Source organism: Thunnus albacares, chromosome 15 (assembly GCF_914725855.1).
Source record: "Thunnus albacares chromosome 15, fThuAlb1.1, whole genome shotgun sequence".
In the NCBI taxonomy this organism is placed as follows: domain Eukaryota; kingdom Metazoa; phylum Chordata; class Actinopteri; order Scombriformes; family Scombridae; genus Thunnus; species Thunnus albacares.
In genome coordinates this window covers 26,961,545-26,988,699 of record NC_058120.1, presented here as the reverse complement: position 1 = coordinate 26,988,699, position 27,155 = coordinate 26,961,545, and the positions used below count along the sequence as shown (strand labels likewise).

Genomic DNA, 27,155 nt, shown 5'->3' with positions numbered 1-27,155 from the left:
ATTGTACCCAATGCATATTTTCTGGACCCCTGCCAATGGAAAGTTGAGGTTTCAGACTAGTTTAAAGCGTACCTCTGCATGTATAGACTTCCTGAATGAGGAACGTCAACAACCACGTCATCCAAATCAAATCATGACGTTGTCAAATTGGGAAAAATAGTTACCCTGTGGCCTTATGAAGTGTCCTATATGCAGGATCGGCTGTCACCTGGACACAGAGACGAGTTAAAATGACAAATTATTGTACCCAATGCGTATTTTCTGCCTGATTGGGTCATTTTGTTTACTCTGATCCCGGCATTAGACTGTCAGGTGTGCAAAAATCTCTTTTTCCTTCACCTTTCATCCAATTTAAATTGATATATCTGCGTCACCACTTTGGTGGAGCAGCACCACAAATCTGTCAACCAGGTCAATCAATGAATGGCTCTACTGTCCTTTCCTGTCAAAATAAAACCATTAAACTGAGAGGTCAAATCCTGTGTTTATAAATCTAGCCTGCTTTATAATAAAAGCTAATGACCTCCAGACAATGTTACATCATGTGACTGGTGAATTTCTTCCCTCACATCAGCCCGTTTTGTGCCACCTGTCCAATCACTCCACACGTTACATAATGCAGTAAAGCAGGAATGACGTGAATCTGGTCCTTTAAAACTATTTGAGGCTTCCATGATGGCTACAGACATCTATGTTCTGCTTTATTATTCTTACTCTACCTTACCAAATATGATCACATGTGTGAGTGTGTGTGTGTCATGGGATCAGTACTGCTGCACTGCAGGGCGAGGAGGGACAGCGTCTGAATCTCACAAGACCTGAAGCTTCGACTTCTGACAAAAACGACTGATCTGCCTTCTGTGAAGAAAAAAAGTCTCCCCGGGGCCGTCAGGGTTGTCATCAATAGACGCCGTCACATGGTGCATGTGTATGCATGAAGAGTCTGCGTGTAAGTACGCACTCTGGAGCATAAAACTACTCCTTTTGCATGCAGATTTAGAAAAACCGATATCATAAAACGTACAGTATTCCATTTTTTATTACTTGAGCTTTTTGCGGCAAAGCTGCTGTCGTTAATGGAATTCAGAGCGGGCTTCAGTGAGACGCTCGCTGGTTAAGACTGCCGTGTGTGGTGCTGGGGCTGTGGGATTACATGTCACTGTGCTGAGTGGACTTTTATGTGAACTAAACTCTGTGTTATTTCCCCAAAGCCTTCTTGTCATCCCAGCTTTACCCAAAGTGCATTCTGCCATCCCTGATTCATGCAGAGGAATGGAACAAAAAAACGTCCTTCATTCACCGACATGATAACAAAAAGGTATAATATTCAGAATATTCTAGCGGCGTACCCGAGCGATGCATAGACACAAGGAGGATTCTAACAAAATAACCATTTAGGGTTTACCGGACATCAAAACAGAGGCCAAGGACATTTCTGTAATCAAAAATAGAAATTATTATAAGAAGCAAAATCACTAAACAAAATATAAAAAAGATTTTCCTCAAACCATAAAATTCCCTCCCTGTGTTAAGGGGGTGATGCTCGATCACATTTGGGAATCTGTGTTCTTAGAGAGCGACGTGAGAGCAGAATCACACTTCTATTTCATCTCACAGGCAAAGAAAAAAAAAAAACCCTCCATCCCTTTTCGATTTCTCTACTGATAACTAAACCATGCACAATCCCTTTGCCAGTAAACCCTTTTTTGTTATTCAATGTTTATAGTGCTACCAGTATGCAAACCCTGAATGTCCACATAGTAAATTATCAATGAAAAATATTCATATGTACAGTGTAGCTCAATAAAATGTCAGTTCTCTTTAAATTCCATTTGCATGCAGTCAACTGCATAATATACAGGCAATACGTATGTTCAGTAGTTGTTTCTTTGGCAGGCCAGAATCCAGCTGGACATGCATAGAGAAGTATGTACAATCAAAAAAAACGGGCTCCAAGTCACCGAGGAGTGTGTACCCTCACATGACCCGGAGACAAAGTCAGTGTGCAAATGGTAAAGAAGCCAGTTTTTTATCTCGGAGAAATGAGACCAGTGGTGTAATTGGATCCGACAGAGCTGGACGCCCAAACAATGAGCATAACCTTTAATTGATAATCGTGATCTGTAGGAATATGTGCCATGTGATCACTGTTAATCCAGGACGCTCTCTACACCACTGGTTAAGCTCCCTTCAGAGCCCGTCATCCTTCTCTGAGTCTGGAGAAACAGGCCTGGAAACAGTGAAAATGTCCTGACGTTGGATTTTGGTTTTGGGGGTGGTAGAGGCGGATGGCGCCCCCGTGGACGGCCGCCTCTTCTCCGACAGCAGTTTGATAATCTCGGCTACCTGACTCTCCAGGGCGCCCAGACGGCCTCCCAGAGTCTGGATGTCCCCCCGGAGCTCCAGCCGGGTCTCGTGCAGCGCGGTCTGCAGGGCCTGCTCCGGGATGGGGCAGAAAGGGTGAGGAGACCCCACTCCTCCGGGGAGAGGGCTGTGGAGGAGGGGAGTGACCGCCGCGGGGGTCCGAGCCTCCCCTGCCCGGTCGATCCGCAGCTCACTCTTAGTGATGCCGCTGTCGCACGAGTCTGTCTTGCGCAGGGGGTTGTTGCTGGACACACCGCCCTCCTCTACATCCCCGCTCCCTCCTGCTTCCTGGCCATTGCCCTCCTGAGAGAGCATCTCCACGGAAACAGCCTTGGTGACGTTGTTGTTCAGCCCCTCTTTCTTGGCCTCCACTGGGGCCATGTTGTTTTTCAGGCGCATCCAGCTGCTGGCCTTGACAGGTGGCTTACTCAGCGCCGGGCTGGTGCTGACTTTGAGCCTGACAGTCTGCTCACCTCCCCCTCCAGCAGAACTGGGCTGCAGCTCCATGATATCACAGTTATTCTGCTTGACAGGAGGCTCGCCGGGGTGGCTGTACGACAGCGAGCTCTGCATGGGTGTGACCTGAGACACGGTCAGCACGCTGCTGCTGGGCGGGGCTCCGTTCTGCATTGAGGAAGGGGGGCGCTGCAGGCTGAGTGGCAGGGAGTGCTGCAGGCTGGAGTGGCCTAGCTGCAGGCTGTGGGGGTGCAGGTGCTGGTGGTGGTGCTGCTCCACCTGCAGCTGGTTCTTCTCCAGGTCCAGCTGTGAGGCAGCAGCGGCTCCCTGGTTGCGGAGCTCCTTCTGCTGCTTGAACTTCTGGAAAAGCTTCCGGACAGGATGGTCCTGCGGGATGGTGAGCTGCACCTCGTTCTTCGCTCGCTGCCTCTCCTCTTCCTCCTTCTTCACCTCGCTGATCTTGCGGAAAATTATCTGAAGGAGAAACACACAGAAAAGAACAATATGCCACTTATCAGAACACTTATCATTTCATATGAATACTATGAATAATAATTCTCTCTCTGGTGCTCCCTGCGGCGCGTTGCACATTAATCATTGCAGATAAAGGCGTCTTGTACAACAATGAGAAAAAAAGGAGATTTATTATTATGGAAATCTGTCTTAAATTTTTCCCTTGAGTACATTCACATGCCACAGTCCCTCTGCAGTGCTCTCAGGTACTGCAAAGAGTAGCTGGCTTCAGGAGAACTGTGTTAAATTATCCATCAGTGCTCCTACACCTCTCCCTGTATTTTCTGCCCAGGTCTGGCGCCAGGCTCTCTCCTGGCTCCTCTTACACACTAATTACATTGGGAATGACAGAAATCCCTGCCAGGCAGGCAGCCAGCCATCCAACTGATGATTTAAGTGTTATTCTTGGTTAAAATGATAATGCTCCCAATTGACGGCAAGCTGAGTCGATCTTTGAGTTAAAGATGGAAAGGAGGGGATTCGCCAACTTCACCGTCATCCATAATCTACCCAACCAACCATCTTTACCTCCTACCCTCCCTCCTTTCAATCTTTCCTGCTCATCCAACCACTGCTGCTGAGAGCTCCCTGAGCCAAACCAAGCAATGTCTGCTTACAGCTCCATGAGAGAGTACGAGCAGGGGGAGACGGAGATCTCCCATCAATCACTGTGAATCTTCACAGCTACCTGGAGGCAAAAACCTGGAAGATTAACACTTTTAATTAAAGTAACTGTGACAAGTACAGTTTGTTTTGATGAAAACTGAATGAGACGTTATAACCGGTGGCGTTTTGTTTTTCTATTTGTCTCTTTCTAAGAAGAACAAAAAGTCTTTGACAAGGAGAAATGAAAACAAGAATCTGTCACAACTGAGCCGATGAAGCTGATGTGATGGGATCAAGTAGGATGAACTTCCTCTGACTACCAGTCACTTCTTATTAATTCCAGCAATTAAATTGTCAAGAACCGAAATGCATCGTAAATGTTATATTAAGTGTGTCCAGTACAGTAGAGTATGAAAAAAATACCCTTGAATATCAGTAGGCAGTATTTTTTTCCTTTACTCATTCAAACATGGTTTAGCTTCCGCAGACAGTTTAAAACATTATATTTCGTTATTTTTAAGTAGAAAATCACTGCCTTCAAATAATAATAAACTTTATTTATATATCACTCAAAAACAAGCTTACAAAGTGTTTCACAGGCATCAAAACAAAATACACAAAATACACAAATGACAGATACAAGTTCTTCACAGATCTTCCTCAAAAGCATTATAGTTATTCAAAACTTGAAGGAAATGTAACTGTGCTTGTTTCCATTAAAAAAAATTGTAGTTGAAACAGCTTAAATATCTTTAAGTCTTGTTTCAGTGGAGATTCTGAAATATCTTAAAGCATTAAAGCGCCAAAAGAACTGAAATTGGATCTGAAAGTGAATCACTGAAAGAAGTTGAAGTGGTAGTTGAAACCGAAGCACATATAGAGGTTTGTGATGGATGTGGAGTTGATGAAGTGATGAAAAGACACAACATGTCAACTGAAGTGAATGCTGAAAGCAACTCAAGTGACAGTTCAAGTGACAGCATTGAAATGAGTAAGTGTGAAGTGTCAGTAGAAGTGAAATCGCTGAAAGAAGATGATGTGTTAGTTAAACCGAAACTGCTGAAATAGGCTGATGTATCAGCTGAAGTAATGAAAGGAGCTGACATGTTATTTGACGTGTCAGGTGAACTGAAACCGCTGAGTGAGCTAATGTGCCATGTGAAGCGAAACTGCTGAAAGGAGCTGAAGTGTCAGTTGAATTAAAATTTGCTGGAAGGAGTTGAAATCAAAGTGCTGAAAGGAGATGATGTGTCAGTTGAAATCAAAGCGCTGAAAGTTGTTGAAGTGTCATTTGAAGTAACGGTGTGGAAAGGATTTGAAGTGTCAGGTGAAGTCAAAGTGCTGAGAGGAGCTGACGTGTCATTTGACATGAAACTGCAGAAATGAACTGATGTGTTGGTAGAAAACAAAGTGCAGAAAGTTGTTGAAGTGTCATTTAAAGTTGAAGTGCTGAAAGTTGACATGGCATTTACTTTAAATTTACTAATTGAATGACTTGGAGCTTAAAAGAATCATTCTTTCCTTTATTTATATGGTTTATATGGTGACACATGGAATGTGTCATTGGTGCTTGTCTATGTTATCATTTTAAAAGTAGAAAATAGCAAGTTGGGTGTCTTGGCTCATTGTTAAACCACTGCATCCTGGGTTTAAGTCCAGCCTGGAAGATTTGTCACATGTCACTTTCCTATCAGGTAAATGAGCGCTCGCCCTTATGTCCCCTCACAGGTGTATTAATCTAAATCCAATGTCATCAGAACACTTTTGGGACGGTTCTGTCCATTTTATCAGTAATAAGGGCAAAAACTGGCCAGTGGACAGCTCATTATCCTGCTCCGACAATAGGGTGACATTCACATGACATAACCTGTGAGAATAGCTGACATTTTTGGGCGACCAAGACAACTGCCCACACAAGGACCTTTTGGGCATCTGATGTCAATTTTCCAAATACAATAACTCTGTCTGCTCTGGAGATATTTTTGTGCTCATATACTCTTGGCAGTCGTTGACTAACAGATCCTCTGTATGACGCACCTCGATGCTGCAGGTTTATTCTCTGCATCTGTCACTAACCAGAACTTCCCACCACAAAAGACTCTTGTCATCTCAAAGCCTCTCAAAGACTTCAAGCCAACTTCAACCTTGACCAGGATTTGTGTCCTGATGCAGGAACTTAAGATCACGCTACACAGTCAGTACAAAGCCATACTGTGGCTTTTCTCAAGCAAAAAAAAACTTTTTGTGATGAATCAGACACACTATAATTTACTCAGATCCATTACTAAAAAGTCTATGCCTGCCGGTGAGAGGTTTTAAAAGACTCTAAAGAAAATCGTTTAGCGTCGCAGTAATGGCTGGCAGCGCGACGCGTCTTGCAGCTCCGCATGATGAGTGCTTTGACCGCGTGGCTCCGGGGTTGAATGGCCTGACTCATTTCTTACATTCAGCCTAATTTCTGCTGACCTAATTATTCCATCCTTCTGCCTCCTCGACAGCCAGCGCTCACATATGGAGCCTCATTCACAATCTGAAGTGTCCGTCCATCGTGACTCATGCACAGAAGAAGGAGTTATGAAAAATGTTGCTGAATGGCCCGCTCTTGTCAGTGTCTGAGATGTGAGAAGTCGCAAGAGAAAGCAAGATAGATTAATGGCTCCTCATGAGGCACTCAGCTGTACAGCTGTCATATTAACGCAGGAAAGAGAAATCAGGAGCTCCTCTTCATCTGTATGATTACTAAAAAGAATATAAAAAAAGGGTTATGTGAGATGTGCTGAGCTGCATTACAAAGCTTTGTTAATGACAGATTGCTTTTGCCTTTAGAGGTATAATTTAAAAGTTTGTGATGACCTTATGACTGAAGTGATTAATCAGGCTACATCATATCATCAGTCATAAGACCTTTGATACAAAAGATCTTTAGCTTATTACCAGAAATTAGGTTATTCAATACTTGAATACTGTTAAAATTGCGGGTCTTCGACAGAACTCAGAACTTTTCATTAAAATGTTTATTCATCTGAAGAAGTTAAACTACTTGGATTTTGTGTCCACCTCTGGTGTAATTTTTTTTCTTTTTGAGGCTTTCTAAAAGCTGGTTATCATCTGTAATCTGTTTGATTTAATGATTTTTGTATCGTTTTTTTGGTAGCACTACTTTTCATAACATCTTTTCACTTTATTCTTTTGTTAAAGATGTTGCTTTGTGTATCATAAGGATGTGCAGAGGGTCCAGTATTTGTATTTGTATCTGTATTTGTTGAGGCAGCAAAATTATTTGTATTTGTATTCGAATAAAAGTGTAAAGAGGTTTAAAAAATCCTGTTTTTGTTTTTATTATGCTTTTAGAAAGTTAAAGTGTCAGGTCATCAGCTTTATCTCTGGGGAACACCCCCAACTCCAGGGGTGATGTCCAAATTAGGAAATGTGCGTCATGTAGCAGGTGGATGTGACTCCCCTCATTGAGACCTGCTGATAGACGTAACAGTGGAGCAGAAGAGAGAGACTAAGAAAGCAATGTAACCAACCTGCGTGCTGGTATTTGACATGTTTTTTTTTTCTCCCCGAAAACATAAAATAAAATAATATTTAAAATATTTGTATGAAACAAATATTCATAAGAAACCCATTACTTGTGCTTTGCCGAGTAACGTATTTGTATTCGGGCACACCCCTAATGTACCATTTGTAAATTTTTTTGTTCAAAAAACTGTTTTTACTGAATGTTAAATTGCAAATCCTGTGCTAAGAAACATCTGTACTATATTCATAATGCCCTTACTGGAACAGTAAAGAAAACAGAATAACTCACAATGTGGCAGAACAATAAACTGGAGCTGTTTTTAAGTCTTCTGGGGAAGTTCTAATCTGGTAATCAGATGGAATTGTTATTGTATTTCACCTCATTAATTCAGCCATACATGTTTATTCTAACCAGTTTCTTTTTGGGTGGTTGTTTTGTTTTACCCCCCAGTAGCAAGTGCTCTATCTGTTTCGGTTGACATGGTAGAACACCTCCAAAAGTTAAAATCCTAAAACCCTCCACACTCAAAGTCCAACCATACAGGTGTTATTACTATTGCTGCCTGATTAGACCTCTTCTCACAGTCCTGCACGAACTGTGCCAGATTGAAATGTCCTCCACCATTCTGTTGGTTTTGTGGTACCTGTTCAGGAAGGAACAATTCGCTTTTTTCACTGCAATCAAAGGAATATGTCACGTTAAGAGCTGTTATTTTAACTTTCAGCCACCTTTCAGCTGCATTGATCTGATCCACACTGGCTGCCTTTCTGGTGTTTGGTGGTGATTTTTCTAAAGCTATTTTTTTCTTGGGTGTCTGTTTTCTTCTCTCAGGTAGGTGAAATCAAGGGGGCAAAAACAGGAAGTGGGGGGGTGCTTCATTCAGACAGGATCAAAAGGTCAAATAAGGAAAGATTCATCGGGAAAGACAGACAGTTGGCATCTTGTTGATCAAGGAGTTGTTCCCAGACATCACTTGATTATCAAGTCTCTACCCAAATGTGTATTTTCTTCTTCAATACTGACATTAATATGACACATGACAACATTTATTTCTTTAATAGTCCAGCCTGAAACCTTTCAGTGCATCAACCCAGACCTGTCTGATGCTGTCTTACTTTTGTTTTGTTTTTTTAATTGTTCTGGGATTTTACCTGGTTGAAACTTGAAATTGTATTTGATTTCATGTCTCAAGTCTTTAAAGATTAACATAACATCCATCATCACCAATGGTTGCACCTGTAACCATATCGTAGAGTGATGTCATGGAGTGACATGATGTACAGGTCAGCAAGGTGAGAATTTACAGTAACACCACTGTGGGACAATATAATTAAAAATAATTAATATATTTAATTCTAATAAAATATCATATAATAAAATTTGTACTGGAGAATTTCTAACTAAGGGAGACAATTGTTTTATAGTCAAATTTAGTCTTGTGCAGCATTAACACTGTAAATGTTTATCTTAAAATAAATTGTACTCACACATAATAACAAGTAGTCCAGTACAGTAGGTGAAGCTGTACTGTAGGTACACCAAAAAAAAACAACCAACATAACCTCAATCACAGACAAATACTAAAAACATATTTTCATTGTAGTGGAAGCAGCAGTTATGTAACAGTTGCTTCCTGCCTGTTTATGCACACCTGCGTCCTCTCAGGTTTGTTTATGAAATACACAGCAAAGCACATGTGCTTCTTCAAAAAGGTGTTTATCTAAAAGCTATCAGACAGGTGTTTGTGTGTTGGCTGGACAAGGTCACAAGTGTAAACCCAGTAACAACAAATGTGCCATTTTCTGTCAGTCAACAAATAAATTAATTGACATTGACATTAAAATTCTGAATCTTTATGATCATCAGCATTAACGGACTAAAGCTGGTTTTCCTGTTGTGCACCAGTATAACAGATCACCTTCCTACAAATCTCCAGCTTGTTGATTTGTACACTGTGTGGTTATCTACTGAGCGTTGAGTCAGTGTGGTCCTTTTATAGTTCACCCCACATTCTCCTGAGAACTCAGCATGCAGATCTGCGGATGCATATGCTAATGGGAAGAGAAATTAGCAAACAGAGCCTGGAGGAGATCAGCTAACCCCCCCCAGCAGGAGGTCCATCAGAAATAACATCATCACAGAAAAAACCTCACAGAGAGATCACAGGACATGACAATTCCAATAATAAGACATTTTGGACTAGTGTCTTCACCTAAAAACAACCTCATATCCATGTCAGCATTTCTTACACTTGTGACATTTTGTTTCAGACATTAACATGAATGAGATGCAATTTGCACGTCTTCTTGCAGCTCAGTTTTTGGAGGTAAGAAACAAAACCTTCAAGAGTTTACATCTCATTCACTAAGTAATCAATGTGAATCAAGTTGAGGTGGAAAAGAATCCTTGAAAAGAACACTGAGAGTCAAAAGTACAACCATCATCTATGTATGAATGTCTACTTTTCTCTTCTCCAAAGTGTGAGACAGAACACTTGTACCCACTTTCAAAAGCTTTCTTTGCAGGAGCAAAGCAGAAAAAGACTGGAAATGAATAATGTTTCTGTCCAATATGATTTGATCACAGTGTGTCCAATAACAAGAAACTATTTTATACATTTTCTTTGTATATTTCTCTGATATGATCACAAAACCATGTCCATGTGACTGTGACTGTGATAGATTATTCAGGCACAGATCAGAACGTGTCCTCCTCTTTACATCAGGAGCCAAACAGACACATAAATCTAATAACACATTTCTAGAGATATGAAAGCGCCTTAAAAATCAACTTATCATATGTGAATAAGTTCTTCCGGCCTTGTTGCCTTAAATGTTATCTCAGAGTGCTTTCACACATGTAGTTCAGTTCATTTGGTCCGGACCAAGGAAAAAAAAATGATACAGTGTTTTGTTTTAGTTCTGGTCCGGTTCCTGTTCACACTGACGCTTTACAAATGAACCGAGAAGACTAAGAGTGATGTTATACAGACTGACAAGTCACCTCATTGGACAGTTTTGGCGACTGTCATCCTGCATCATCAGGACCCACATGGAGAAATCAAACTCTGGTGACTGACGGAAGTTTACGCAACACTTTAATGCTTCTGATGTTTAAATTTATGTTCTTTGGTGTCAGAAAAAAGCTCACAAAGAAATAACTGATCATAAGCATTATTAGTATTATTAGACTGCAAATTGACCTCATGTTATGAATAATGACTAACAGGTAGAGACAGAACGAAAAGGAGGCGTCTTATACAATAATGATTCAGGGATTATTACTGTGGGATCATTGTCATACACTTTTTAATGGACTTAATGAACTGATAAAGTATAAAGAGTAGGATACAAGCACAGCAGTTTTAAGCTTATGTGTTACCATGGTTACCAAATGATTTGCATAAGTATATATATGAATATATACGTGACTTATAAGATCACTTCCTGAACAGATTTCATGATCAGCAGATGGATTTATTAGTAGTTTAGTTTTTGAAATGATGCTAAAATCACTTATCTACTATCATAAAATCCTGTGGTTGGTTTGTTTGCTTTCACACCACAAACAAGCCGCATCACAGTAACACTTGACAGCGGACTGAGACCCACCTTTTCAAGCGGTCTCGGTTCAGTTCTTTGGTCCGCACCAGGGTTTGACTGACAGCTTTCACACCAGCCCACATGAACTCTACCAACCAGGCAAATAAACTTTAGTATGTTTTAACCGAACCAAACAGGTTAGATGTGAAAGCACAGTTAAAGTCTGTGGCTTCCATGAAAATTGGAGGAGGAGGAGGAGGAGGAGGAGGAGAAGAAGGAGAAGAAGAAGAAGAAGAAAATGAGATTATCTGGACAAAAAAACTGTCAAATTCTTTTTCATATAAGACTTAAAACATCTGTCTTTTTGAGACCAACTTTCTGAGCCTCAGACTCAAACAGCCTTTTCTACCTATAAAACACTGTAGATTCAGCACATCGGGACAGATGTGCAGTAAAAGTCATTACATCCTTACGTCAATGACTTTTTTATAACAACAGACTGCTCATTAACACATAATGTTTACAAGGTGAGAACAAAAGGGTTAGTGTCAACGACGGTAATGAGTTCATGCATTGTGGGAAGTCTACAGCTTGACACTGACAAATCAATTGCCTTGTCAGTTACGTGATGAAGACAATCAATGAATTGATTTTAATCCTGTGAAAGAGAGAATAATGACAGGAACAGATATTGTTCTAAAGGAAGGAAGCAGGAAGTGTGTATACACTTGTTTTCTGCTCTCTCAGCTTCAGACAGCTGTTGGCGCAGAGGCGCTCTAAACAACATGGCACTGAAATCTATTTTAGGCTCAGACTTCAAAGCTCTCGTTATAAAAATAGTTCAAATATAAACTGGATTTCAACATCGATAAAGCCCCTCCCCAGAACAAGAGCACCAGCCAGAGACAGAACAAATGAAACATTATGTTTACGTGCTGCCTGAGTGTTCGTCAGGCCTGATTAAATATTAAAGAGCAGAGCAGAGGGAGAGAGTCAGGGTTTATTTAGGGTTTCACAGACAGACGCTGGTTAGGCTGAGTAATGTTTTCATTTCAGTCAGGCCATGATATTCTGACTAGAGGGGGGCGGTGAAGTAGAAACCATTACACTATAAATCTGGGCAGAGAAAGGGAAGAAGAAATATTACATAATATTAAAAGCACGTATAAGACTGTATTATATATAGCTTTGTACTGTATGTACAGTATCCTATCTTGTAATTTTATGCATAACCTTGTTTTTTCTTGCCCATTAAATGCTTACACTGCACACCTTGCTTCAGCAATATTTATTCTAATTACCTTCCTGCTGATAAAGCTGATTTAGTTTTCAAATAAAAGGAAGAGAGAGGTGCACTGTGATAGATGTGCACATAAAAAACTATATGGATATCAAGAGATCGAGAGAGAGGGAGATAGAATATTAAAGAAAGAGAAGAAAAAGAACATCAGGATGAAAAAAAGGAGGAAAATAGTAAGGAAGGAGAAACGTTGTAGCAGAGGGAGAGAAAGAGAGAATATATGTCAGTAAAGTCAAGATTGGCCTGAAGAAATAGAAAAACAGGACGGAAAGAAAACTAAATCTGAAACAGAAAAACATGATGAAATGGGGAGGTACTGAGGTGAAAAATAAAACTATTTTCTGAATATGGCCAGACCAAGAGAGAGAGAAAAGAATAAACTACAGTAAACATGCACAAACCAAACACTGAAACAGATACTGCTACCTTGTTGTTTATATGATATATCCATATATGTGATATTACAGTATATATACTGTATATGCATTTACAATATACACAGAAATACAGAAGGCCTCCGTAGCTCTTTACTGCATTTACTGGTGGGAGAGCTCAGAGCTCATAGCAGCAGCAACAGTGACTGCTCTGTCTGTGTGTGTCTGTTAGCACGTTTAGCAGAGCAGCAGCAACAGTGACTGCTCCGTCTGTGTGTGTCTGTTAACACGTTTAGCAGAGCGGCAGCAACAGTGACTGCTCCGTCTGTGTGTCTGTTAGCACGTTTAACAGAGCAGCAGCAACAGTGACTGCTCCGTCTGTGTGTGTCTGTTAGCACGTTTAGCATAGCGGCAGCAACAGCGACTGCTCCGTCTGTGTGTCTGTTAGCACATTTAGCAGAGCAGCAGCAACAGTGACTGCTCCGTCTGTGTGTGTCTGTTAGCACGTTTAGCAGAGCAGCAGCAACAGTGACTGCTCCGTCTGTGTGTGTGTCTGTTAGCACGTTTAGTAGAGCAGCAGCAACAGTGACGGCTCCGTCTGTGTGTGTCTGTTAGCACGTTTAGCAGAGCAGCAGCAACTGTGAGTGCTCAGTCCGTCTCTGTGGCTACTGGTTAGGGGGTTTATATCAGTTTATATGTGGTAACGTCATCACGCAGAAACCTACATCAGGTCACATGAGAAAAGTTTTTAAAAGGGCTTGGGAAAATGGCATTTTGACGTTAAAACATATATACTTCTACCAAAATTTGAATTTTAGGATTTTAATACATACGGAGCACTACTTGGAAGCTACAGAATTACATAAAAACCTCAAAAAAAACAAAAAATAATGGACCTGCCCTTTAACGGAAACCATGTTTCACTAGTCTTAACCTAAGTGCTTTTGTTGCCTAAAACTTAACCACACACACACACCATCCACTTAAACCTTGTCCCCACGACTTCGGTGCATAAAAGTACTGCTTCATTCATTTGAAAAAATGTTACATGTTAACATAATCCAGGAAACGGCTATGAGTAATTTCTAGGAGACAGGGTTGCACAGCAGAGGACAGCCAAACCATGAAGTTTCAAGGTTTTCAGGGGGTCCTGAATTATGAGTATGATCACCCATATTTCACATACTGTTATAAATATGTTATAGTAAAACCAGCATGATGACACAGGGGAAAGAAAGACATTATAAGAGAGGATAGAAAGAGGTGAGAGAGAAAAAGAAATCAGTGTATATTATGCTGAATATGACCAGAGAAACAGAGAGAGGATGATTTCTGCCTCCTTATCTTCCAAACTCAATATCAAATGTGGCCCACAAGGAATCTGCTGCAAAGCATTGTGGGTAACGATGATTACCTCCAGCCTCCCTCTTTCTCTGAGCAGTTTTTATTTTGATGTTTCCTCAGCTGATGTCTCTCTCTCCTCCATCACTCTCACTGTACCGTCTCAGAGTCTGCCGTCGAGCAGGAAATCAGTCTCTTTTTCTTTCACTGCTGATGGTTTGTTGTTTATGCAGAGCTGCCAGCGGCCGTACGGAGCTCTCTCTCTCTCTCTCTCTCTCTCTCTCATTCATCACTGAAATTGTCCAGCAGGAAGCAGCTGTGTGTGTGTGTATGTGTGTGAATGTGGTGAGAGAGCGGCGTGGCGGCATGCAGGAATGACGGAGGGGCCCATTAGAGAGGAGCGTGACTTGTTTGTGTAACAGGTCACATTCAGATAAACCAGCAAACACAAGACAGACCAATGGAGCAGAGAAAACCTGAGACACGCTTAAACTCTGCTGAGGCTTTATACAAAGATGCAGCTGGTTTGGCAGCGACATTTCAAACCCTTATTCAGACCGACAACAAGAATAAATTGAAGATCTAAAATCAGTTTTACAAAAATTTGGCCTTCAAGAAGCTCAAGAATGAACCTTAGCTTTTAAGCCAACATGAAGACAAGTCACTAAAATGCTCAGAAGAGAAGAGAAGTCAATTTGAACATCTACAATTCCAAGTCAAATGGTCAAACTCATCATCTGCTGACGAAGGTCATGTGATATAGTCTAAAGCTCCACAACAGCTACTAATTGGACCTTGAGTTTCAGTTTAATGAATAAATAAACTCACTCTTGACCATGAAAATAGCAAACTAAATAAAATTAAGCTCCACTTACTAGGTTTTTTTTTATTTTTTACTTTCAACAACATTTCTACTACAGCAAACTCCATTCTGCTTAGTTGTCATGGAGACGACAACTCCACAACAAAGGCTTTCGATCACATCACTTGATCTTCAGCAGCAGCTGGAGTCGGCATGAAATTGAATATGTTCCAATTCCATGACAACAGGTAAACTCCATCTAGTGATGAAGACCATGTGACACAACTGAAAGCTCCACAACAGCTACTAAATGTACCTTTAGGTGTGTAAACAACTTTCAAATTAAGTTTAATTTTTCAGTTGAGTTCTAGTTTAGTCTATTACTGACAATTTCTCTTATAGATTGTGAAAATTCATTCTTGCCCTCCAACTAGTAGTAGTAAAAATTAAGGTCCACTTACTAGATTTTTTTACACACTTTCAACCACATCTCTACTACAGCAAACTCCATTCTACTTAGTTATCATGAGGATGGCATCTCCATGACAACTGAGTCACAGTCACTGCAATAGAAATAGTTGTTTTTGAATTTCAGCTGGTCGTTATTAAATCTCACCTCAAGGTCCATTGAGTATCCGTTCTAGAGCTTTTGATCACGTTGCTTGATGATCAGCAGTCGGAGTTGCATATGTTCATAAACATTCACATCATCTACATCTGACAACAGGCAAAACCCTAACCCATATACTGATGAAGATCATGTGGCATGACTGAAAGCTCCAGAACAGCTCCTACAGTACTTGGATGTTGAGTTTAAGATTTTTTTATCAACTAGTTTCCAACGTCAAGAATGAGCCTTGAATCTCAACTCAGCTGGTGTTTACTTAAGAAACCTATTTAATACGTTTTATCTCATCTTTTGAAAAATTGAATCATTATAAAAATAATTTTTATTTTTCACTTTGAGTTTAAAAGGCCACAATACAGTTTTTCATTTATTTTTAATTTATTTTTCATTTTGAAGTTTTGGATGACCTTATTTTAATTTCAGTTTAGTTTTGAAAAGTTTTTTTTTTTTTTTTAGTTTCAGTTTTCTCTGTAATAAAAAACAGACTCTTGTTAAAAAGTGAAAAGCTTTCTACAAATATTTTACTAAACTTCAACCCTTATGAAATTAATCAGTAGAAAAAAAAAAGACACAATCACAAAAAGCTCGAGGTTCATGAGGCTGGTGTTTACTGTAGAAATGTGAGGTCACGCATTGTAAAGTCATGAAACTTTAGAACTGAATGTGATATTAAGTGTCTCACAGTTCGGTGTTATTACACGCTTCTATATACAGAGAATTGATAAGCGAGAACCCTTTTGATGAATTTAATATTTGCTTTCATTTTGACATTTTCATTTTAGCATCAAATGAAATTAGTCTTCAGTATAAATCTACTTTTTAGGCAGAAATCCTATTTGTCATGTTTACGAGGTCATGAGCTTGATAAAGTAAGAAATAAAGAATATTGACTTGTTTAAAACATCTTTTTTGTGTAAGAACTTCAGGCTGTTTATACAAAATCAAGAGGGACTTGAGCCATGACAAAAAAGATGATGTTAGAGTCAGCAGAGGAGGCAGACAAGGACACTGAGGAGGACTGGAACTACTTCTTGATTAAATAAGTTTTTAGCTCTAAGTGGCAGATAAAGACGAACTCTGTCTGGATTGAAGTGAAGAGGCATTTAACAAAAGGTCTACAGGCCTGAAGTTTTCCTTTAGTTCACTTAAAGTTACAATCCTTGAGATTTGCATGGATCAAACCCTGTTTCTGATATTTGTAGTAGGCATGTATTTACATTTTGCAATTACCTTTCTATATTGTTGTGTAGTGGAAGCTTCTTTTCATTAACCAGAACGAGTGTCTTTTAAACTGAGCATATTTATTCTCCTCCAACATGCTGCAGTTTACTAAACAGGGAAAACAACGGCGCTTGCATCCGACATCTTGAGTGTACACCTTTTCCTCCTCCTAAAACTAGCGACAACAACAGGCCAGATAATTTCCTGGTCACCTTCAAAATAAAAGCATTTCTGTTTAACTGGAAAGCAGGCATTTATAGTGTATTCTCCATATAAACACTGATTAATTACCATTTCCAGGTTTATCCTGATGTGTACATTTTACTGTAAATGCTATAACTGTAAATAAATGTAAATACTGCATTCTGTATTTTTATACAACTCAAACTAAACATGAATTGCCTATTTCAACACTCAGATAAAACAGTTCACAACGTATATAGTGGTTTTCATTGTTAGTGGCAGAGTCCACCATTCTTGCTTTGGAGTAAAATTAGCTTCACGCACACAAGGGATTCACAAGAAATTATATATATATAGATATACAGTACAGATAATAGAGCATCTAATTCAGAGTTACTGTCTGGTTATCAGCCTCACTGTATACTGTTTGCTCTCTTTACAACATGCAAACCCAACATTTCCTATCCTACTATGTTAAACACAGTCAAAGTACCAAAGCTTGAGGTGAGCGCATGTAAAAATGCTCCCTGAAAGTCAAAAACCAGGGCTTCAACCTGCTCTGAAAGCTGCGTTTCCACAGTTACCTTTTGTGCTTGCATTGTCCACTCGCATATTTTCAGATCGGATTTCAGCTCGACCGTGTACGGATGTCTTTGAGAAGTTGACGTTTCGAGTAAGGAATCAGAAAAAGAAGTGCTATAGTTTGTTTACGTAGCCTCTGGGGTTGGAGGGAGCTGGCCAATCAGAACAGAGTGGGCTCATCGGGAGGGCGGGCCTTAAAATAGCTAAAACTGCCTGTTTCAGACAGAGGCTGAACTGAGGGGCTGCATACAGGGCCAGTATAAGATAAATAAAGAGTTTTTAACTGTAAATCATGCAAAGATATTCCAGTAGAGCCTCAGAATATAAATATACACCTAGAAATGTACATGATACGTCACCTTTTGTTTGTATGCATTGTAAACAGATGCACCCGCTGCTGTTCTGCTGTATTTCTTACAAAACTGCTGCTCAACAGTTATTTGCTGTAGTATTGAACCACACTTGCTGTTACCACAGTAACCACGGGTGTCACCCAAATCAACCAGGAGTGAAATCTTCAGAATTACAACTTCAAGTATAGAAATAATAGAGCAAAGGGTGAGGACATGATATCTCTTCCAGCTAATTAAATCAAAAGGTTGCTGCAGTGCATGCTGGGTGTCATCCACTGAGCTGTAATAAGGGCCATGTGTGTGTGTTTGTCGTTTTTCTATCGTACTCATTATAACCGAGATGAGAATTAAAAGCTGCTCTGATGTAAAAAAAAAAAAAAAAAAAAAGAATTTATGTAATGGCAGCAGTGTAACTACATGAAGCCAAAGCCAAGTCAGCACACTGAAACACATCCAAACACTCCCATCCGCAGCTGCCAACCAGCAGTCCGTCAAACAGCGTAAATTATGCAAAGTACTCAGAGTTATAAAAAATGATCTAACTGCAGTGGAGCTGTTTTTTGCTTTTATCCCACATTAGCTGTTGCTATACAGTAATAATTAAAATAAAAAAAGGTTTGCAGAGCAGCAGAAAGTGGCGGCTAAGCAGCTCTGCTAACAAACAGCAGGAACACAGCTGGCTGAGTTCCAGACCAACACATCCTCATAATGAAACAACCACACAGGGTGATTATAAGTGCACTCCTGAACGACTCTATAGGCCATAATCATAAAAAATAATTATGTTTTATGGTGTGATGACGCTGTTGTTAAGGTCTAGTTAGATTTAGGCACAAAAACCACCTGTACTGTTGCCTTCGTCGTCATGGCAACAGTAAAAACACCACTACAATTGGAGTTATGGTTTTCAAAAGACAGAAATGCGACGTGATGCGAACAGCGGTCTCCTGCAGATAAGTCCACTTTTTTTTTTTTTTTTTATACGTATTGATTCGGTTTCTTTTCACACAGAAAAAAAAGTCCAAGCAAACCAAAATGCATCACTAAAAGCCAGGTGAGAACGTTCTCTCCTCTCATTGGTCAGATGTGTTTGGGCGGGAGAAAAAGACATAAACACAGGAAGAAGCTCATATCTGCCTAAATATCAAAGAGACAACGTACTTCGTTGCACTAGTCCGGGTCGGACCTCGATTCATTGTCTGGCTAGCTGCTAACGACTGTTTATTTTGCTCATCTGCATCCCAGCATGCAAAGCACTTGTGGCTACAGGAGCCATTTAGTTCAGACTTGCAGCCTCGCAGTTTGGTTGGCTCTATGTAAGATCACATTCCCACCGGACTGAGACCACTGCCTCTAAAGGGTCTTTGTGTGGTTGTTTTTCATCTGAGCACCATTGCTGTGTTCGAATCTGCCCAAAAGAATCACATTAAGGAAGAAAAACCAACCGGATCCCATTCAATCGAACTAAAAAACAGGGTTGAAAACACCGTGAGTCTGTTAACAGTCTGGTCCGGTTGTTGTTAACCATCAACAGATAAAATCATATGTAGAGTCTCTACCAGACTGATGAGGGTAAATACAAAGCAATGTGAGGCAACTCAATAAAAATTCACCTCATCAAGCATGATAAGATTAGCCAATTAGACTTACTTTTTAAAAGTAAAGGGCAGACACACAACATTACAGAGGGATTACTATGGGATCACTATGACACACACTTTTTAAAAGTACTTAACTTAATGGTTACCGAATGATTTGATCAATTGATTTCTGGACACTTCACAATCAGCAGATGGATTTAATAATAGTTAAGCTTTTACATTCATGCTAGAATCACATATCTACTATAATCTACAAAATACTGTGTTTGGTCAGTTTGCTTGGAAGTGGACCAGAGTTTGATTGTCAGCTTTCACACCGACCGTACAAACTAAACCGCGAAACACACCAGAGTTTATTTTAAGCGAACCAATCCGGTTAGGTGTGAAAGCACCATCTTCAAAGATTACATGACCTCACCTTGCATGTCATAGCGGTCCCTCAAGACTCTCCTAGACGATGCAGGTGTCACCATGACAGCTGGAAGTCAAGTAATACCTGAGAGACGGCGGACGGCGTCGATGTGGGAAGTTTAATCCTGGAGGCTGGAGGAGAAATTGTATGTGTGCCCGCCTATATGTACATGATGATATGTGTGTGTGTGTGTGTGTGTCCTCATCCTGCACTTGATTAAATTCTTTTTGTTGAGTTGTAGTTCTTTCTTACACACACACACACACACACACACACACACACACACACACACACACACCAGCAGCAGCAGCAGCAGTCAAAATGATGGATAGACGCTCGATTGGCTCTTACAACAATAGCCGGACTGAATAAAAGGATCCAAACCGCAGGCTCATGTGTTGCTGCTGGATCTGACTGTTGAACGCGATCCTGCATCTGTGAGAAAATGTAAAACCGATAAGCAGCGGTGAGGGAGGAACGTTACAGCTCTGTTCTGGCAGACGACGAAGGAGCTCATATCATAAAGCTTCTAAAAATAGAAACAGTGAGTGAGAGACTGCCGGGCAGGAAACAAGAGCGCAAGGAGAGATAAAAATTTACTGATTCAAGAGAGACGAAGGGACTTAGATCAGCTTATTCTGAGAGACCCCACATGATCTAGATGAATGTGAGGTAAACACACACACTTAGTGTTAACTCCAGTGATTATTAAAGCTTAACTTCTTCACCCAGGAATGCACAGAATAGAATATTTATACTGTAACCTTCCATATTTTGAGAGCTTTTCAGAGCACAACTTCCTGTCCACAAAATACAAAATCAAATAAAACTACACTGCTAGAGAGCGTAAAACACGGCAACTTAATAACACACATGAAAATAGACAAAGGAAAGCAAAAACAACTACACAAATATGACCACATATAGGCAGCATTTAGTAAAAAAAACAAAATTAACAAAAAATATGATGCAAATCTATAAAAATGAAAAGAAATCAGTTACAGTTAAAAATCATGCTTCATTCATTCCCTGATAATGAAACTAAGAGTCAGAATCAAGATAAAAAGCTGCAGAGGTCAAAAACTGCAACAGAATCACCTCGTGTTGAGATAAAAAATAAAGGAAAACTACGTTAACAGAAAGAAAATTTGAAATATGTAATAAAAAGGAGGAAAAAAGAGGGGCATAAACTCACTGAGGTACAGTGTGTAAGAAAGATGGAAAAGGTAACTATCTGTAAAGAAGAATATCTGTCAGTCTGAGGATAAAGGTTTGAATAGTTTATTATGTAGTACTTACACAGTCCTAAAGCACAAATATATTCAGTTTCCACTTATACTGTATCAAATCTTCACATAGGAGAAGCTGGAAGCAGCAAATATTTGCCATTTTTGCTGCATTAACTGATTCTTCTGGGCAGTGGAAACAAGTAGTGAACACAACACTGACATATCATCACTCTTTTTAAGTTGATATATTGAACTCATTAGTAAACAGTTGCTTATTTCCACATCCAGCAGTTACGGAGCAACGTTATCATTCATTTGGAGTCGTGTTTCTGTCCACCTGGTGAATGTGAGTCCGATATTCTCTCTCTTTTATCTCTGTTTCTGCTCTCTACCAACTCCTGAGGGAAATATCTGACTCTTTAGCTGCTAAATGCTCCGCTATGTTCACCAGCTAGTCTACAGCTAACTGTGTCTGTTTGCCTTTTGGTGCTGAGCAGGTAGTGTACAGTGGATTTTTAGAGGTTTTTCTCTGAAAACAGCCACCTAGTGCAGCCGAAAACATACTATGAGAGCGCTGAGAGTGAACCAGAGCAGTAAAGTTGCAGCTGGACAAATAAACATTGAGATGAAACTCACTATAAAGCTCCGTAAAGCTGAGAGGAGCTGCAGAGTTGCTGATAATTCTCTGTAGGTTCATCACTACGAACCACGACCAACATCTGATGTTTTGTTGTATACATGTACATAAAGTTTTTACTGTACTGTGCAAAAGTTTTAGGCACTTTAGATGTTTAGGTTCTTATCCTTTGTGCAATACCATCAGGGAGGCATCTGATCAGTCATAAAGAAACTTCAGTCTGGGATTCTGGGAGCATCTGAGACAGCCTACTGGACTGTAAATCCACAGAACTGTGGTGAGTTCTGCAAGATGCTTGGAGCAACCTACCTGCCAAGTACGTTGGAGAATTGGTGCATCCTCACTTTACTTTTGTGCCTAAAACTTTTACACAGTGCTGTATATATATATATATATATATATATATATATTTATATACAGGTTGCTTGTTTTTGTGGCCCCCATGGCACATTTCCCAGGTAATCCAGCCTGTCATCTCCCTCCCCTCCACACACGCACACACAGAGACAGACAGACAGTGTCATCACAGGGTAAAAAACTCAGGAGAGATGAAAACAAACATGCACGCAGGGATTGAAATTGACGGCATATAAACACACACGGATACATGAGGGAAAGTGCAAACACACATTAACAGTAGTGTGCCCTATAACCCTTGTTCTGTATGTGCGGGCTAACAGCTACACATACAGCACTGTGTGTAGGGATACACGTCATTATTTTCATGTCTCTAGATTTGCAACACAGCTGGGTGATTATGGTTGAAACCAATATCAAGATATCAGGAAGAATATTCTTCTGATGCCAAAATATGAATCAATCCTTCCCTTGTTTTCAGTTTTGTGCCCATACAGGAACTCTTAAAGGACGTGTCTGACGATTTTCTATATTTGTCTTATTGTCAACAAACCTCATATGCAGAACCAAACCAACAATGAACTGATCTGCTAGTATTATGGGTTCATTCTAAGTCTGATATTTCTTGTTCCTCTGTTCCATAGATCTCTGCTGTTGTCCAAAAGTTATTAGAAATACATCAATGAACTACATTGTTGCACTGGGTGACTGGATGTTCCTTTGCCCATTTCCAACCGAGAGTCGGGACATTTTTTAAAAAACTGTAATGTTGTACTGTTTACTGTTGCCATAACTTTAAGGAAGTATAAATCACATTTCAAGTGATCATTTTAAACCCAAACCATGATCTTTCCTGAAACCTAACCAGACCTTAACCACAGCTTTGTCACACCATAAAACATCATTATTTTTAACAGTGATTTGTAACGGTTTTAGAAAGTTGTTTTTTGCCAGCTGAATATTAGACCTATACTGTTGTTTAATTACGAGGATGTGTTGCTGTGTTACATATCACAACCTCTTGATTTTGTTAGTTTCTCAAAGAACTTCAAGAACTTCAACACAAAGTAGATATAAGGGGTGTGCCTGAATACAAATACGTTATTTGGCAAAGCACAAATAGTGGATTTTTTTTACAAATATTTGTTTCATACAAATATTTCAAAAATTATTTGTTTTCAGGAAGAAAAATAAACCATGTCAAATACCAGAGTGCAGGTCGGTTACATCACTATCTCAGTGTCTCTCCTCTGCTCCGCTGTGACGTCTATCAGCAGGTCTTAACGAGGGGAGTCACATCCACCCGCTACATGACTCACATTTCCTAATTTGGACATCACTCCCAGATTTGGGGGTGTTCCCCAGAGATAAAGTTGAACTACTGACACACGCTTCATGAACACTTATTGTAACTTATTGCACTTAAATTTTCTAAAATTAAAAGCGTAGTAAAAACAAAATCAGGATTTTTAAGCCTCTTTCCACTTTTATTCGAATACAAATATAAATAATTTTGCTGCCTCAACAAATACAGATACAAATACAAATACTGGACTCTCTGCACATTTATACTGGCAACTAGTCCACAGAGTGAATCCTCCCTTGTCTTTAGATATATATATATATATATATATATATAATAGTGTGCTTCAATGTTACCAGAGTCCAAATAGAGAGCAAATGATCAAATCTGAGATGCTGCAACTAGCAAGTATTTTGTATTTTTTTTGACAGGCCTTTATGGCTGCAGCGTTAAAAAAAAAAAAAAAGAAGCTTTAAAGACAACATGTGGACTCTGCTGCATCCGCTCCTCTTAAGATCATGTTGGTTTTTCTCATCTCTGGCAACCAGTCCACAGAGTAAATCCTCCCTTGTCTTTCTTTTAATGCAGCTCCGACTTCTCCGGAGAGACAAACACGGGAGGGGAAAATAAAAAATGGGTTACTTCCTCCTCTTAACTTCCACAATTCATTATTTACCAGACAGGAGAGAGAAGAAGAAAATGAGACCGCGTGCATGGATGACTTGTTCTCCTCTCTGCCGCACCTCGTCCCTAATGCTCCCGCTGACTCCCTGCGGTCGACCAAACTTACCACAAACACTCACACACACACACACACACACATACTGCAATGTATTCATGCACATATGAGCACACATGCACACAGTCGCACACAAAGATGCTCCCCTATAGGCACATATAAGCCTCAGATACGCTTGAAAGCTCACATTCATTTAGACACACACTGGAGCACTTACACAGAGACTGTGTATCTACTGGCGCTGCACCAGAAATCTTTTTTTTTTCAATTTGAATGTGATTCAGCATTTGAGTCAAGTGAGTCTTTTATTGGAATTTATTCATACAAATAATTTTCATGTATATGCAGCCAAAAACAAATTATACGCTGAAGTAGGAAAATTAAATAATATGATTATATGATATATTTCATAGGACTGTTTTATACATAATTTAGGACAGTGGAGCAGAGCAGTGATACCAATCATATGTAGTTAAGTTGCTCTTGATCAAATCAATTGATTTCAGTCCAGCTGCTCATGTGCTGCAACTACTGAAGAGCAGAATAAAGGCTAAAAACTGCAGAAACAAGCTAAATGTGATACTGGCTGCAGTAATGAGGTCATGTCCTCAATAGTTTTCCATGGATGTAAACAATGCAGGATGTTAAAAATACTTATGTTTGTGTATAATTGATTAATGATTTAAAGTGGCTATAATTAATATTTTTTTTCTAATAATGTCTGAGCTGTCAGTGTGTAATGTGTTGGTTGTGATGAACCTACAGAGAATTATCAGTGATTCTGCAGCTCCTCTCGGCTTTACGGAGCTTTATAGAGAGTTTCAGCTCATTGTTTATCTGTCTGGCTGCAACTTTACTGTTCTGGTTCACTCTCAGGAGTTGATAGAGAACAAAAACAGAGTGAATATCGGACTTACATTCACCAGGTGGACAGAAACACGACTCCAAATGAATGATAATGTTGCTCCGTAATTGCTGGAGTTCAACATATCAACTTAAAATGAGTGATGATATGTCAGTGTTGTGTTCACTACTTGTTTCCACTGCCCAAAACAATCAGTTAATGCAGCAAAAATGGCAAATATTTGCTGCTTCCAGCTTCTCCTATGTGAAGATTTGATACAGTATAAGTGGAAACTGAATATATTTGTGTTTTAGGACTGTTGCTCCAACAAAATCTGGAAATTTTGTTGGACCAATCTGTGAAAGTACTACATAATAAACTATTCAAACCTTTATCTGTTGACTGACAGATATTCTTCTTTACAAATAGTTACCTTTTCAATCTTTCTTACATACTGTACCTCAGCCTGTTTCTCCGCCTCCTTCATCTCTTCCCGACTAACATTCATTATTATTGAGAATCCGCCCTCCTTAGAAACACTTGACACTGAGAACAATGCAGCCTTGCAGAAGGAAAAAAGGTAACAGAAGGTATAACGCTTCACCGGCTTTCTGCAATATTATGGTAATTTAAAAAATACACAAATACAATTAGTGCACAGTTTTCATAGCGCATCGTTGCGATCCAGTCGTGACCCATTTCAGTTTGAAACCAGACAGTCAGATCTAAAGACTCCTCTTTGTTTTCGCTTTGTTGGTGCTTTCAGATGATCGGCACTCACAAAGCGTAGCATCAATTTAGGACTAAAAGGAAAACAGAGAATCTGTCAACTGGTAAAAGACTGATTGTGTCTTTGCCCCTCTGTGGTGGAGAGATGTGAAGAAAGTAAAACAGCGAGTGCTGAGGAGAATTGGTCGGGGAACAAATGATTTGACTTTTATTCTCAAAGGTTGTAACTTGTTACTTTTCTTTTTAAGATCAGGACGATTTTTTAAATTTTTTTTCAAGTCTTTAATAAAATTTCACCTTGTGACTCAGCAGCTGGAATAGTTTAGGTAACATAAAAAATATGAAAACAACTCCTGTTCAATCCCAAACATGTTGATACTATAAGGGTTTCAAATCAGGCTATATTAAAGATGTTCACACCGAACGCTGAGACCAGTGCAGCAGCCCCTTTCAGCACCCAACCCCTATTTATACCAAAGCGGACGTGACTTTTGGCACTTTCGTGAGTCAATGATCACTTGGATTTTGACCAATGAGAGTAGGACATTTCTTAATTTCGTCTTTGCACACTGTGTGCAAAGATTATTCCCAGATGTCTCCTGTTTATCTGGCATTTTTTGGGTGTGTCAATGATCAGCATAGTATTTGCTTCTCCAGAGATTGTAACCGGACCTTTTGAAAACAACTCCTTATCTATCTCCTCTGGTTATGCAGCTGTTTGTGCTCTGTGTGTTGTTTGGTACAATTCCACATGCTATCACATTTTTTCGCTTCTACAAAACCTGTTTTAATCTTGAATTCACATGTTGCTGATTACTTTCACACTTCTATGGTGATGCTGGTCAGCTGGTCTTTGGGTCAGTCACATGTTCAGGGTGAAGTATCTCCACAATATCAGATGGATTGTCATTAGATTAGACATTTATGTTTAACTCAGCATCACCAAGAGGTCAAAATTTCCTGAAAAGTAGTATCTCAATAATTCTTGTCAGCATTCTAACCGTACGCATGTTCACATGCTAACACAGTAGCGTTAGATGGTAATTAGCGTTAGCACATAGCATGCTAATATGCATGCATGTCAACATTTACACTCTGAACTTATTGTAGCATGACTGCATGATAACATGCTATGTTAGCATCCAGCTTAAATCACCACTGAGCCTGAGTAAAGGTGGAATTATAGTTCTCCAGGCACCACGTAGGTGAATGTACACAAGGGTCTGCGTAGCCGTTTCTTTTATACGTGTACGTAGCACTTTTACATTTGCTTTCAGCACTCGGACCCACCTCCCAACAGCAATTGAATCCAGCAATCAGCTTGCTTGACCTGCAGGTTTGCACTACGCGTTGTTGAGATTTGGATGGTGTGCACATGGTTCCTCTACGAGCCTCTGCGACCTACAGTGTGGTTACTCATACCACTTTTATTATGCATATCTCCTAAGTCTACACCTGAAACTGGCGGAGTTGCAGTTTAGGCTGAAATTACGTTTCCCCCCCAAAGATATAT

The 27,155-nt window shown here is 39.8% G+C and overlaps 1 protein-coding gene across 1 annotated transcript in view; it reads right to left on the bottom strand.

Moving 5' to 3' along the window:
* Nucleotides 1-433: 433 nt before the first annotated feature.
* The window catches only part of kcnh5b (potassium voltage-gated channel, subfamily H (eag-related), member 5b), a 185,805-nt gene continuing 159,083 nt past the window's right edge, over nt 434-27,155 (bottom strand). The window contains exon 13 of the mRNA XM_044375399.1: nt 434-3,294. Coding sequence (XP_044231334.1) covers nt 2,191-3,294 — 1,104 coding nt within the window. The 3' untranslated portion in view covers nt 434-2,190. The remainder of the gene's footprint in view (nt 3,295-27,155) is intronic.